The sequence below is a fragment of the Convolutriloba macropyga genome, chromosome 1, assembly GCF_964194025.1.
Source record: "Convolutriloba macropyga chromosome 1, txConMacr16.3, whole genome shotgun sequence".
NCBI lineage: Eukaryota > Metazoa > Xenacoelomorpha > Acoela > Convolutidae > Convolutriloba > Convolutriloba macropyga.
In genome coordinates this window covers 55,768,100-55,780,015 of record NC_134468.1, presented here as the reverse complement: position 1 = coordinate 55,780,015, position 11,916 = coordinate 55,768,100, and the positions used below count along the sequence as shown (strand labels likewise).

At 35.6% G+C, this 11,916-nt stretch overlaps 1 protein-coding gene across 4 annotated transcripts in view; it reads left to right on the top strand.

Moving 5' to 3' along the window:
- Positions 1–1,344: 1,344 nt before the first annotated feature.
- LOC142349832 (uncharacterized) overlaps positions 1,345–11,916 on the top strand; it is a 23,744-nt gene continuing 13,172 nt past the window's right edge. Inside the window, exons 1-3 of one of the 4 annotated variants that reach the window (XM_075401646.1) lie at positions 1,345–1,507; positions 2,110–2,217; positions 10,710–10,904. In XM_075401646.1, the coding sequence (XP_075257761.1) occupies positions 1,459–1,507; positions 2,110–2,217; positions 10,710–10,904 (352 nt within the window). In that variant the 5' untranslated portion in view covers positions 1,345–1,458. Of the gene's footprint in view, positions 1,512–2,082; positions 2,218–10,709; positions 10,905–11,916 lie in introns of all 4 variants that reach the window. The other 3 variants (XM_075401638.1, XM_075401655.1, XM_075401663.1) reach the window with 3 other exon arrangements.

Genomic DNA, 11,916 nt, shown 5'->3' with positions numbered 1-11,916 from the left:
TATTCAGAACCATGTGTCTGGAAACTATCCAGTAACTCAATTTCAACTTGACAAAATTCACAGTCTCAAAGATTAATAAGCTTGAAATATGACAATAGACTTCAGAGAGTTTGAGAAAAACTGCAATTTTTATTTAAGAAAATTGCTAAAATGTGTGATATTGAAATCTTGATAACCACTTCTTTGCATCTATGAATCATGCAGAAACCAATTTTTAAATTCTAGAGTAGGTTACTTGGCCCTTAATGCAGGAAGAACACAATTCAGGACAAAAATACTTCAAAAAATTTTTAAAAAATCTCAAAACAAAGTATCTTTTTCCATGTTTATGTTTACAGTACTAAACCATGTAACCCACAACAAGATCATAATAAAATAATGTCCCTCAAAACAAACCTATCACCATCAATTTAAAACTGATAAACAAAAAAACTCCACTATATTAAAAAAAAACGTGAAAATGGCGCCATTTTAGGCTAAAAAACTCAAATGTCAAAAGCTAAAACTGATATTATATTCTTGAATTAAGGCTTTCCCAGCACTTCTAAGCACTTGAAGAACTATTAATGCCAGCTATGGGCGCCAATGAAACTTAATGCCCACTGGACGTTACCTGTTCATCCCGTTTAGAAAGACCAAAGTCATTGAAAATGTGTCAAACTATCTCACAAAAAAGACATTGCACCAGTAGAATCCATTTCTTGGGCTGTAAAATAACTGGCCTCCAAATTACTGTTTTTTCTCGGCATAGAAAATGCTTTCATTTTCAGTACAGTGCTTAAATGAAATATTTGGCGCTGAGTAGCTCCGTTAACGATTTGTAGAACCTAATGAGAGGTTGGACTACCACTGATTCACTCAACAAAGACTGAACTTAGTTTTTGTTGTACAATTGTTAACTCACTCTTCAACAATTTACCTTTGGTCTCAAAATTCTCAGCATGTGCCCCCGAAATATGCTAGAGAATGCTTCCGTTTTATGGCATTCATTGATTTCTAACAAGATATTTCATAGATCAGTTATGTGACTTGTTATTACAATGACATGCAAAGAAATACGATGAAAACTGCCCAAGAGAATGAGATGTGGTAGGAAACGCTCAAATATGTGGTTTTAGCATCAAATAACGCATGTGTGTGTGGTCACATGTCTCAACCCAAATTGTCGTCTGGTATTACATTATGCCTATATCGATATTTTTGGTATCACAGTGCTTTCAAAAATTCGCAACTTAACCCTAAAGAAGACAGCATCTCACTCGAACAGGCTAAAGGAAACAAAAATTTTGTTCAGAGGGAAAAAGGAGTGCCGAAAAAACTGTTTCTCGTCATTGAAGAAAACGAAAAATTTTCCAGGAGTTTTCCCGCGTAAATTTTTGAACGCTCGCAGAAACCAAGAGTTGTGTTCCCATCTGACAAAACCAAATCGCAACAAGAATCCCAACTCCGTATCCAAAAATGTCCTCAATGAAGCTGTCACGGGCTTTCTTTATTGGCTGTCTCATAAGAACGTTACTGGACCTTTTCAACTCCCTCTTCCCTCAAAAACTGCTGATTAAATTATGTCCTCAAATGCATACAAATTCAATAAAATCTAGGGTCTATCCCATTATAGCGCCCCATGAAATTATGACCCCCATTATAGTATATTTACCATAATTGGGGAAGGGGAGCTATAGGTTATCTGACCACTAAGTTGGGGGGGGGGGGGGCTATAATGGGAAAGACCCAAAATCTGTGCTCCCTCTCAACTACGCAATAATTCTGATGCGAGACGGCTTCATCTCTATTATTCGTGAAATTTTAATCCCTGGTTGCTTTATTACATGATATGGTTTTGTCATAGAATGTCGCGGAAGGGGAATTAGAATAGATCCAACATTTCTTTTCCTCCGAATTTCTTATGTGTGAAATCGTTCTCCCCGGGTCTTTTTCGGGATCCATTCTAACTCTTGGATTCAAAATTTGATTGATTGAAAGGCAAAAAATTTAGGTTGAGGCTACACAAGCATTTTGTGTGAATTTTGGCAACAATTAAAAATAAGGAAAGGAAATTGTAACTGTTATATGGGAATTGATCAGCATGGGCAATCACGTTCATTTTCGAAGTGTTGGCACAGGCGGGAAATGTGGCCACATGTAAGTACGAGTACACTCCACCCCCAGAAGGAAACACCGTCCAGGATCAGAAAAAGAGGGAGCAGATGATGATGGACGGTGAGTGACTATAGAGTGAATGGGAAAGACCCAAAATTTCACGTGCTGTTGGGGATGCAAATAATATGCGCCCACTAAACTGTGAGGGGGGAAACACATGGAACAGATCCCAATTTTTTAATAAAACAATTGAGATCTGTTCCATGTGTTCCCACTCACAGTTTAGTGGGCGCATATTATTTGCATCCCCAACAGCACGTGAAATTTTGGGTCTTTCCCATTATAGCCCCCCATTATGCTATTTTTGTACATGCTTGGGGGGGGGGGGGCTATACGTTATCTGACCACTAAGCTGGGAGGCTATAACGGGAAAGACTCGAATTTTTTTAATTTTGATTTACTATGTAATGGAACGTTCTCTATAACTGGGGAGTGCATAACATACTGGGGGCACAAACAGAAAAGATCCGGAACTGAATACCACCCTGTAGGGATACGTGAAAAGAAACAAATAGTATCCTCTATTTTGGCGAGCAAATTTTCTCAAAGAAGCGCGTTCAAAATGTTGGTCACTATGTAATTTTGGTGTCTTTGATGACTGTGTTAATAAAAGGTTTGAAAATCAGTGGTTCAAAATTTCGATGTTGGTCATCACGCATCTGTATCTTACAAAGTATCGAAACTCTGCAATGCCTGAAATTAAAAAGTCAGAATTTGCTATGTACATAGCAAGAAGTTGACTTTCATTAACTTTCGTTGTTAAAATCGGGGTCTTTCCCAATGTATCCTCCACAGCTTAGTGGTCACATAACCTAACCCCCTTTCCCCCCCCCCCCCCAATCATGCTAAACATACAATAAATGGGGGCTGTAATTTGGTGGGGGGTTTATAATAGGAAAGACCCAAAAAACGTTTAGGCTCCGTGTTTTAAGCTAGATTACGCGACTCTGAAGATGTCAATTGGTAATTTTGGCCAATTATCTCGAAACACTAAGAGATTTTCGATAAAAGCCAGAACTTCTCAATGACTTCAAGCAGAATCACTTAACCTATCCTGAAAGAAATTTCATTTTTATTTAAATGAGGACAAGCATTTATTGCGCTTAAAACCAAGAGATTTTCTCTCTCTCTCCCACAACTACTTGTAGATTAAACATCACCATTTTCAATAACAATTTACCTGGCCAATATTCTATCACGATTCTCCTTGGTTAATTTCCCTGACAGATTTTTCGTTTTTTTTCGAACAAATATGGGCAAGTAGTTGGCTTGTTTTCGCGTCTTTCCGACTTCTTTCAATTGTTTTTTAAGACTTAGATTTAGATTGGAATGACCAAGTCTTGGAATGAGACTTGCGATCCCTTGGCTAACAATTGGTTTCAGGCCTGAAAATCTTGTCCAAGAAATGTAGTTAGACATGAATGTCTTGGCCAAGAATTATTAGGTGTCAATCCAAGTTGGTGCAAGGACCTCCAATTACAAATCCAAATCTTGACAAAGACTTATCAAGGCTAAAATTGTTCAAAAGAATTCGGAAAAATGCAAAATTAAATTAACAATTTACTCTCAACGTTTTCGAAAATCCGCCGGTGACGTTTTCCAGAAAAAGGTGAGAGAGCTGTAAAAATAATAGCTGGGTTATTTTCAGAAAGTGATCATGTTTAAATTAGAATGGCAAATTCTCAAAAAAAGAGAAAATTTCTCAATTTTTAAGTGCAATAATTGTGCTTTTCCTCATTTCCAAAATGATTGAAATTTTTTTGCTTGAAGACACTGAGAACATAAACGTTTAATGAAAAACCGCTAAAAATCGAATTTGACATCTGTAGAGTAACGTAATTTAGCTTAAACAATGTAGCTTTCACGTTTTTAACAATGAAGTTTAATGAAACTCAAATTATATAGCAACTTCTGGCTTTTTATTTTTGGGCAGTGAAAGTTTTTGAATTTTTATAACGACTAATTTCACTACCTTTCACTAACGCAATCCGCAATGACACCAAATTGCTGGCTGATAGACATTTTTGAACGCAATTCTTTGAGAAAAAATGATCGTAAAAGATACAGAATGTTTCCTTCCACTTTGTCACCTGTGGGGCAGAGAAAAAAGATGTTATTAAATTTCTGAATTCTTGGTTTGTGCCCCCACCCCAGTTCATTGTGCACTCCCCAATTATAGAGCTGGTGCCAGTAAATGAAAATTAATAATGTAAAACAGTTTACGCGATGAGCACAAAAAAATGCCCCCTCTAAGCTGGTAGGGGGTGCAATCAGAAAAGGTCCCAATTCAGTTGGCTTCAGACTCCCAAGTCTTGGCCAAGACCTAGAGTAGACTTTCAGATTTTGTATAAGACTTGATTTTGGACTTTCAAATCTCGGCCAAGAGTTGGATTGAGAATTGGAAGTCGTCAACAACTCATGGATTTAGACTTAACAGGCTCGGGCCAAATTTTTGATTCAGATGTAGATTTGCAAATCTTGGCTAAGAGTTTGATATAGATTTTCAAGTACTGGCCAAGACCTCAACAAGGCTTAGACGTGGTGCCAAAAATAACATTTAGCATATTTTTGAAAAGCGTTAAAAACAACAATGCAATTAGACTGGTTCAGTGCATTAATTGATGTCAAAACAGATATTCTGTTGCAATCGCTTGACCTTTAAATCGTTCCATAACTAATTTTTTATCCATCAATCAGGTTTTCCCTGGTTGAGATCCAGACCCAAATCAGTTTATAATCAGACCCAGTCGAGCGCACACCCGTGTGTTCACAGACCAAAATTACAGGGTCTGGAAGGAAGTTCGAGCGCACTACAGTCTAGACGATGGTCTGGAGCTGTTCTGTTCAGAGGTCAATTTGGTCTGAAAAGTCTGATCATAGGCAGATTCGAGCGCACTTGGATCCGATCAGAGCCGACTTTGAGCGCAATTGGGTCTGATCATAACCTCTTCGAGCGCACTTTTGTCTGATCAGAAATGTTTTCGAACGCAATTGGGTCTGATCAGGGACCATTTCGAGCGCATTATTTTTTCAATTTTTTTGATTTTTTACTGAGAGATGTTGACTCTGCCAAGTGGCAGCCACAAAGCAGCGTTCTGATCAGAGGCCCATATTAAGTTCGATAGCTCTGATCAGAAAAACGGAGTCCAGCTGATACCAGAGGCCGGTCCCTTTTAGAAGAAATTTTGATCAACTGGAAACCACGATGTTTCATATGGAAAGCTGTCTAAAGTCAGAAATATACACTAAACTGTACACTAAACAAAATTTGTTCTCAACAGTTGGGTTTCGTTTCCTTTAGCAAAACTTTTATAATTGATTTTTCCTTAGATGAAATAAATACTGCAAGCATCAGTGTTTATGAAAAGAATATATTATAGCAAAAATAGGAGAAATTTTCATAAGTAAAATTTTTCTCTGATCAGACTATTTCGAGCGCACTTGAGTCTGATCAGAACTGGTTTCGAGCGCACTTCAGTCTGATCATAAATGGCTGCAAGCGCAACTGGGTCTGACCGTAAATGCTTCGAGCTCAACTGGGTCTGATCATAACCTCTTCGAGCGCACTTGAGTCTGATCATAGCTTGATTAAGGTCTGGGCAATGGTCTGAATTTGAGTCTGGATCATGGTCTGAACATGGTCTGATCAGAACAACTTCGGTCTGAAAAGTCTGATCAGAGACCTTTTGTGTCTGGAAAGTCTGATCAGAGGTATTTTAGGTCTGGTAAGTCTGATCGGGGTGAATTTCCGTCTGGAAAGTCTGATCAGAGATAATTTCGGTCCGGAAAGTCTGTTCAGAAGAAAATTTGGGTCTGGACCTCAACCTGGGTTACAACAGTATGAATATAATTGTACGATTATTTTGAGGCTAATTGGTATTCTGTTTTTAACCTTTCAGCTCTGATTTGATGTAATTTGTGAAGCATATTCTTGCTAATCGGAGTCACACCACTAACAAACTCAAACCATACAACATAACACAACAGGAGGCATATTAACACTAATATACATCACACCAAACTCGTATTAACACAATACTTCATGATAACGCAGCCGAATCAAACAACACTAAATCACACCACAGTTAATTGTTCCGACCTTCTTGAGGGGGGGCGGAGGAACTATATACTCAAATGTTGTTTTTGTTCAGTGAATTTTGACCGATCGATATATTCACCGTAGAACTTTGAGACTTGTATCATTAGAAAGCTTGTCCAGTGTAGAATTAAAAAGATTTAAAAAGATTTTTTTGATTTTCGTTTCTTACAGGGAGTTATCGAGGCTTAAACTGTTCAGAAAAAAGAGTGAATTCCGTTGATTTTATTCACATTTTCCAGAATTTTTGCCATATTTCGACTAAAATTTCGCCAATTCTGCTAAAATTTGTTAAAATTTTATTAAAAAAAAGTTTATTGATTTTATGATTAAAGATAAAAAACTATTCTTGGCTATTTTTATTTTTTTTGTCAAGATTTCTGGCTAAATATTTTAAATTCAGAGGTCTTCATCAAAAAGAGCACAAAACAAGTTTCTTTAGTCCAATTTGATTAAATTTGCAGGAAATACACACCCAAACTCCACTAACATATTCTTTGTAGACACAAAAAGGGGCTATTTCTACTTCAACTTCCGATGCTTGTGCTCTGTAATTAAAACTTTGCCGTTTTTTGCTAACTTTACTCGTTGATTATCAAAAACGCGGCATTTATTTTTGATTTTTGACTAAAAAAATATCTTTATCTATAACACTCGAAAAATAAAGAGTTTTTAATATACGAACAACATTAGCTGGGCTGGTTTTGGATCAATCTTGGACTGTTGCAATCCAAAAATATTGGATCAGTCGGTGTTTTTATAAAAAACAAAGTTCTGTCTTTTTTATATTAATTAAATAAAAGAAAAGTTCAATTCAAAGATCACTATTGATAGGTCCAATTGACTTCCTAATTAGATCCAAATTAGTTTGTCTAGTTTATTACTTGAAAGCTTATGGTCGTTTGACTTTCAAAATTATTTGGTTTTTATATAAATAATAGCCTACTGAACTTTGCCTCCATTTATCTCTTAATTTCATCAACTTGTAGATTAGTGTCAGAAAAGAAAAAATGATTCCTCTTTGTATTGAATTCAAATCAAATATTTTGTGCGGTTTTACGCCTAAACTTATGGTTTTTTGCTTGGATACCACTAGATTTAAACTTTTTTATTTTCAGGTATTTGCCCACATTTGCACACTTCAAATATCACCTTATTGGCTTTCAAAATAGAGCACAATTCTCGGAGAATTTAAATGAGTTTTTTAACTTTCTACTTTGCCTTTTTAGTCGTATGAAATTTTCTGTACAATGACACTGTTTCATTAGCCTTTCTTCAAAAAATAGATGAGCCGATTTTCCTATCTTAGTAGATAGCTGATGGTTTTCATCTTTTTGGAAACAATTGTTTTCCAAAATAAAAAAAACACATTTTAACTACACATTTTTGTTCCTTTTATTTTCTGTTTATTATCTAGTCTCGTTAATCACCGGCCAAATATGAGACTATTGTTGTCAGTGGAAGATATCAAAAACATGGTGTTGCAAAATGTAATGTTTTTAAGGAATTTGTTAGGACTTTGCTGACTTGGACACGGGTTTTCCACAAAAAAAAGAAAATTAATTTTTAATTTTAGTGGTTTTTGACGTTCTTTTTGTAGACGAAACACGTATTCTGGATAATTGCAGGTCTCAAGGGCATCACTCAAAATGATAGATGAACCTATTTAGTTTTTTTGTAGTTAATGGCTTTCATCTCTTTGGAAATAATTTTTTTTTGGAAAAAAAACAAGTATTACTTAATTTTGCTTTTTTCGTTTTGTCTACTTTTTAGCTAGTATCTTTAATGAGAGGTCATATAATACCTAATTGGTGTTCGCCGAAGCTGAAACCAAACATATTTTGAGGTCCAAAGTATGGCTTTACGGCTTCGAATGCGTTTTCTGACAAATTTTAACTGATTTTTTGTTTGTTGCCGATTTGTTGTTATTTTTGTAACCGCATAAAAAATTTAATACCAACAGTTCTTAATTCCTTCTGTAGAAGCTTTGAAAATCGAAAACCTAAGGGACATTTTATTTTATTTACTATGGCTTTCATTACTTTGAAGTTAATTGTTTTTTTTTGAAATAAGCGAATTTTTCAACTCGTTTTCAACTGATTTTAATTGTTTTTGTTCTTTTTTGTCCAAGTGTTAACAAAACTTATTACTGGCTTGTCCCATGTCTTTTACAAGTTATTTTATTTAGCTTCAGTTTATCTGACACTATTTTGAATTTGTTATTAAGTTTTGTTTTTAAAACGGACTTGAAGTTTTGATGTAATTAATGTTTGTTGTTGTTGTTGTTTGGTTTTGCTGTTCGTCTTGACCCGCTTTCTTAAAAATGGCATATCTCATCAATCTAATGCATGATTTTTTTACTCCACTGAGTAATTTGCTTTGGAGGCTATCTTTTCGTTCATACACCAATCATATTTATATCTGCGAAGCTGTAAGCTGAGCGGAGCTGAATTGTGGTGCTCTTGTTTTTTTTGTTTCGTCGTCTGACGCTCTTTTTCGTTTTACATTTGTTCACACATAAAAGCTGAAAAGGCCCAATTTTCTGAATAATTTCTTCCTCTCACCAACAGTGTTTGCGCGCGTGACGTCACTTCTCAATCTCTCCAGAAACACGTGACTTACCTGACTCAATAAAATGAGTTTCGCACTTTAAAACTTAAGTTTAATTTCAATTAGTTTAACGTCAAAGGAACTCTTATGTGCAGTAAAGCTCCCTAATAAAATGATTCTAAGGAATGAATTTCAACAAGCTTTATCAGTTTATCGCTGAATGTTTTTTACATAGCTTTTTGAGCGGCGTCGATTTTTTTTTCAATTTAGCTCTGTATCTGTTTCATCTGTTTTATACGGCACGCAAGTCTATTCTTTCGTAGCTATTCCAGTAATCTGCCGGCTATGTTTAAAAATTATTTCAATTTTTGGGTTTTTCTATCTGTCCTGATTTTGTAGACAATTATGCCAAATTGTGGATAAGCGGGGTCGGAACCTTATGTGCGATCGCACATTACCGAGCCCCCTTGTTAACACCATACTAAACTACATCCAACTTGAATCAAACTTACACAAAACTACTTAATTTCATAGCATTTTCACGCCACGCTACAACACACTACAGGCGTATTCACATTATACTACATCACGAACTACATCTGATTGAAGGAAAGAGAATGGGATAAGTAATTGTACAGATATACAAAGGTGTCCGGATAAGCGAAGCCTAAACACAACAAAAGAATTGGGTAGTTTAAAGCAGTTTATTGCTTTTTTATTAAGGCACTTTTCAAACAGTTAGATGACAAGGGAGATTGTGAACGCATCTGCTATGTGACTTAGGAGATGATAAAAACTGCCAAGAGATCCGGGATATCATGAACAAACTGGTAGAATGACCCTAAAGATCTTGAACAGTGACCCGCAAAATTTTTACAAAAAATGCACGGGCGCAAAACTTGCGCACAAACCAAATGCAACTCGCCCCACTTTACTCAGTATGCATTATGCAGTATCCAGTTAGCTGTAATAGAGGTAATTTTAACAATACTGAACAATCTTGGTGATGTGTCGTTACAGCTAAAATGCATGCGTTTTGTATGCGTTTCTAACATGTGTAAAACTTTTCACTTTTCTGATTTTAAATAAGAATTATACTGCAAACACTGAATAATAGTACTGATGCTTTTTCTGGTGATAATGACAATTTTTTGATGTAAATTTCATTTTCATTACTCATTTTACTAAGCAAATATTCAGGTTCTGTAATGAGACACTCAAGTTGGCTAGCTCGCGTCTTAAGTGTCCCATATTTCCTTTGGCAAAAGAAAACGCACAATATCCACTTTTACTCGGTAAATTTTTGTTTTCGAGTCAATTTTGAGTTCAACTTGACCATGCCTCCAATTCAGTAAAATTTTGAATTATTATTGAAAAGTTTTGTGATCAAGTTGAAAAGACTTCAAGTGGGGCTGAACTTATGGCTTCCTACGAAAAGCTGATGTTTTTGTAAGTAAGCTTGTCAGTGTTTCTGATTTTAAATTTATGGAAGATCTGGTTATGTGTAGAAACAAAACCCAAAAGAATTTGCCAAAATTATGCTGGCTAAAAGAAGTTCAAAAACAGGTAGCTTAACATTTATTTTAAAAAAAACAAAGCTCAATTACATTATTTGGTTCATTGCTTAAATGGTTTTAAACCAACAGTCCACTAATTGAGTTTAGCGTCCCCCTCCTGTTCGAAAATTTTATCAATTACTTTTGTGTTATTTTCCGTCAACCCAAGCAATTTCTTCAACTCCCCTCTCATCGGGTGTGTCGAAAATCAAATTTTAAATAAAGTCCCCTCTCATTGCGTGACATATTAATATAACATGTAAAATTGCATTTTCTCCCCCTTTGCTTTTGGCAATTAGTAGACCAGATTTTTGTATCCCTGCATGAGTATGTTGATAAGTCTATTATAGGTCTGAAGAATGCATGGCATTTACCATTGGTGCGACTGAATCTGCCTGACCTGTTCCCAGTGAGTGGGAATGGATTCCCTCTGACACTACAAGTGGCATACCTCAACTCCTCCTCCACTGTCAGACTGTGGACTGTCCACTTCTACTACAATGACACCAAAAACAGCAGCTATATCACTAAATATGACACTTCTGGTTTCAAGGATCCTTTACCTACTTCAAATAATCACTTCCAATGAGAAAAACTTGAGAAAAATAAAAGGCTACGTACACCTGAAGATCTTAAACAAATCATTACAAACATCAAATAATAGAACATTTTGAGTTCAAATTGGTTCTCTTATAACGGGTGATTACAACATTATCTTTGTTAACGTCAAGCAGACGGTTTGTATAGTTAAGTATACAGTTTTCTCACAACATCTGCGACAATTTCGTTCCAAATTTATGATACTTTTTTTCTAATATGTATCCTGTCTGTCTGTATTCGTTATTGCTGCTTCAAAATCGCCCGAAAATTTTCAATAGAATTCAGATCCCTACTGTTTGCCGGCCATTACGGTACCTTCCACTCCTTTTCTTGGAAAAATTGTCGATAATCTTCGATTTATGCACAGGTCTTGTTGAAATATGGTCCTGAAAATGCATTTTTTTTTTCACCGTAATTTTGCAAAATTTCTCTTAAAACTAATAAATTCCAGACCTTGTTTCACGCCTTGGCGCAAACTATCGAGCACAAATCATGCTTTAAAAGCAGAAAATATGCTTTATGTAGTTTTTTGGTACCATGGCGTATGTCCGGCTTTTAACAGACTTTTTTTGTAAAATCTTCTCACCTTCGGTGAAGCAGACTCTTATCTTGCAAATGACTCTTATCTTGCAAGATGCAAGATCTTGCAAGATAGCCTTCGGTAATAGACTAGGGTATGTTAGAAATTAGTTTCCCGTTAATTTAACAAATATGTCTGTTTTTGAGACGTTTTAAGAAATTGAGAAACAAATTTGAGCCGCATGCCGTATTGCAGAACAGCACAACATAAGTATTTAAAAATTCCCCCAACTCCTTACTTAATATTTCTATTTATTCGCCAATCGTATTTTTGAAATTGCGCATAATGAAGCGTGTTTTTCGAAGATACTTCAAAATTCAATGCCGGGACACCAGTTATCTCCGTTCAAATATTAGATATTTTAAACAATCAAAGCT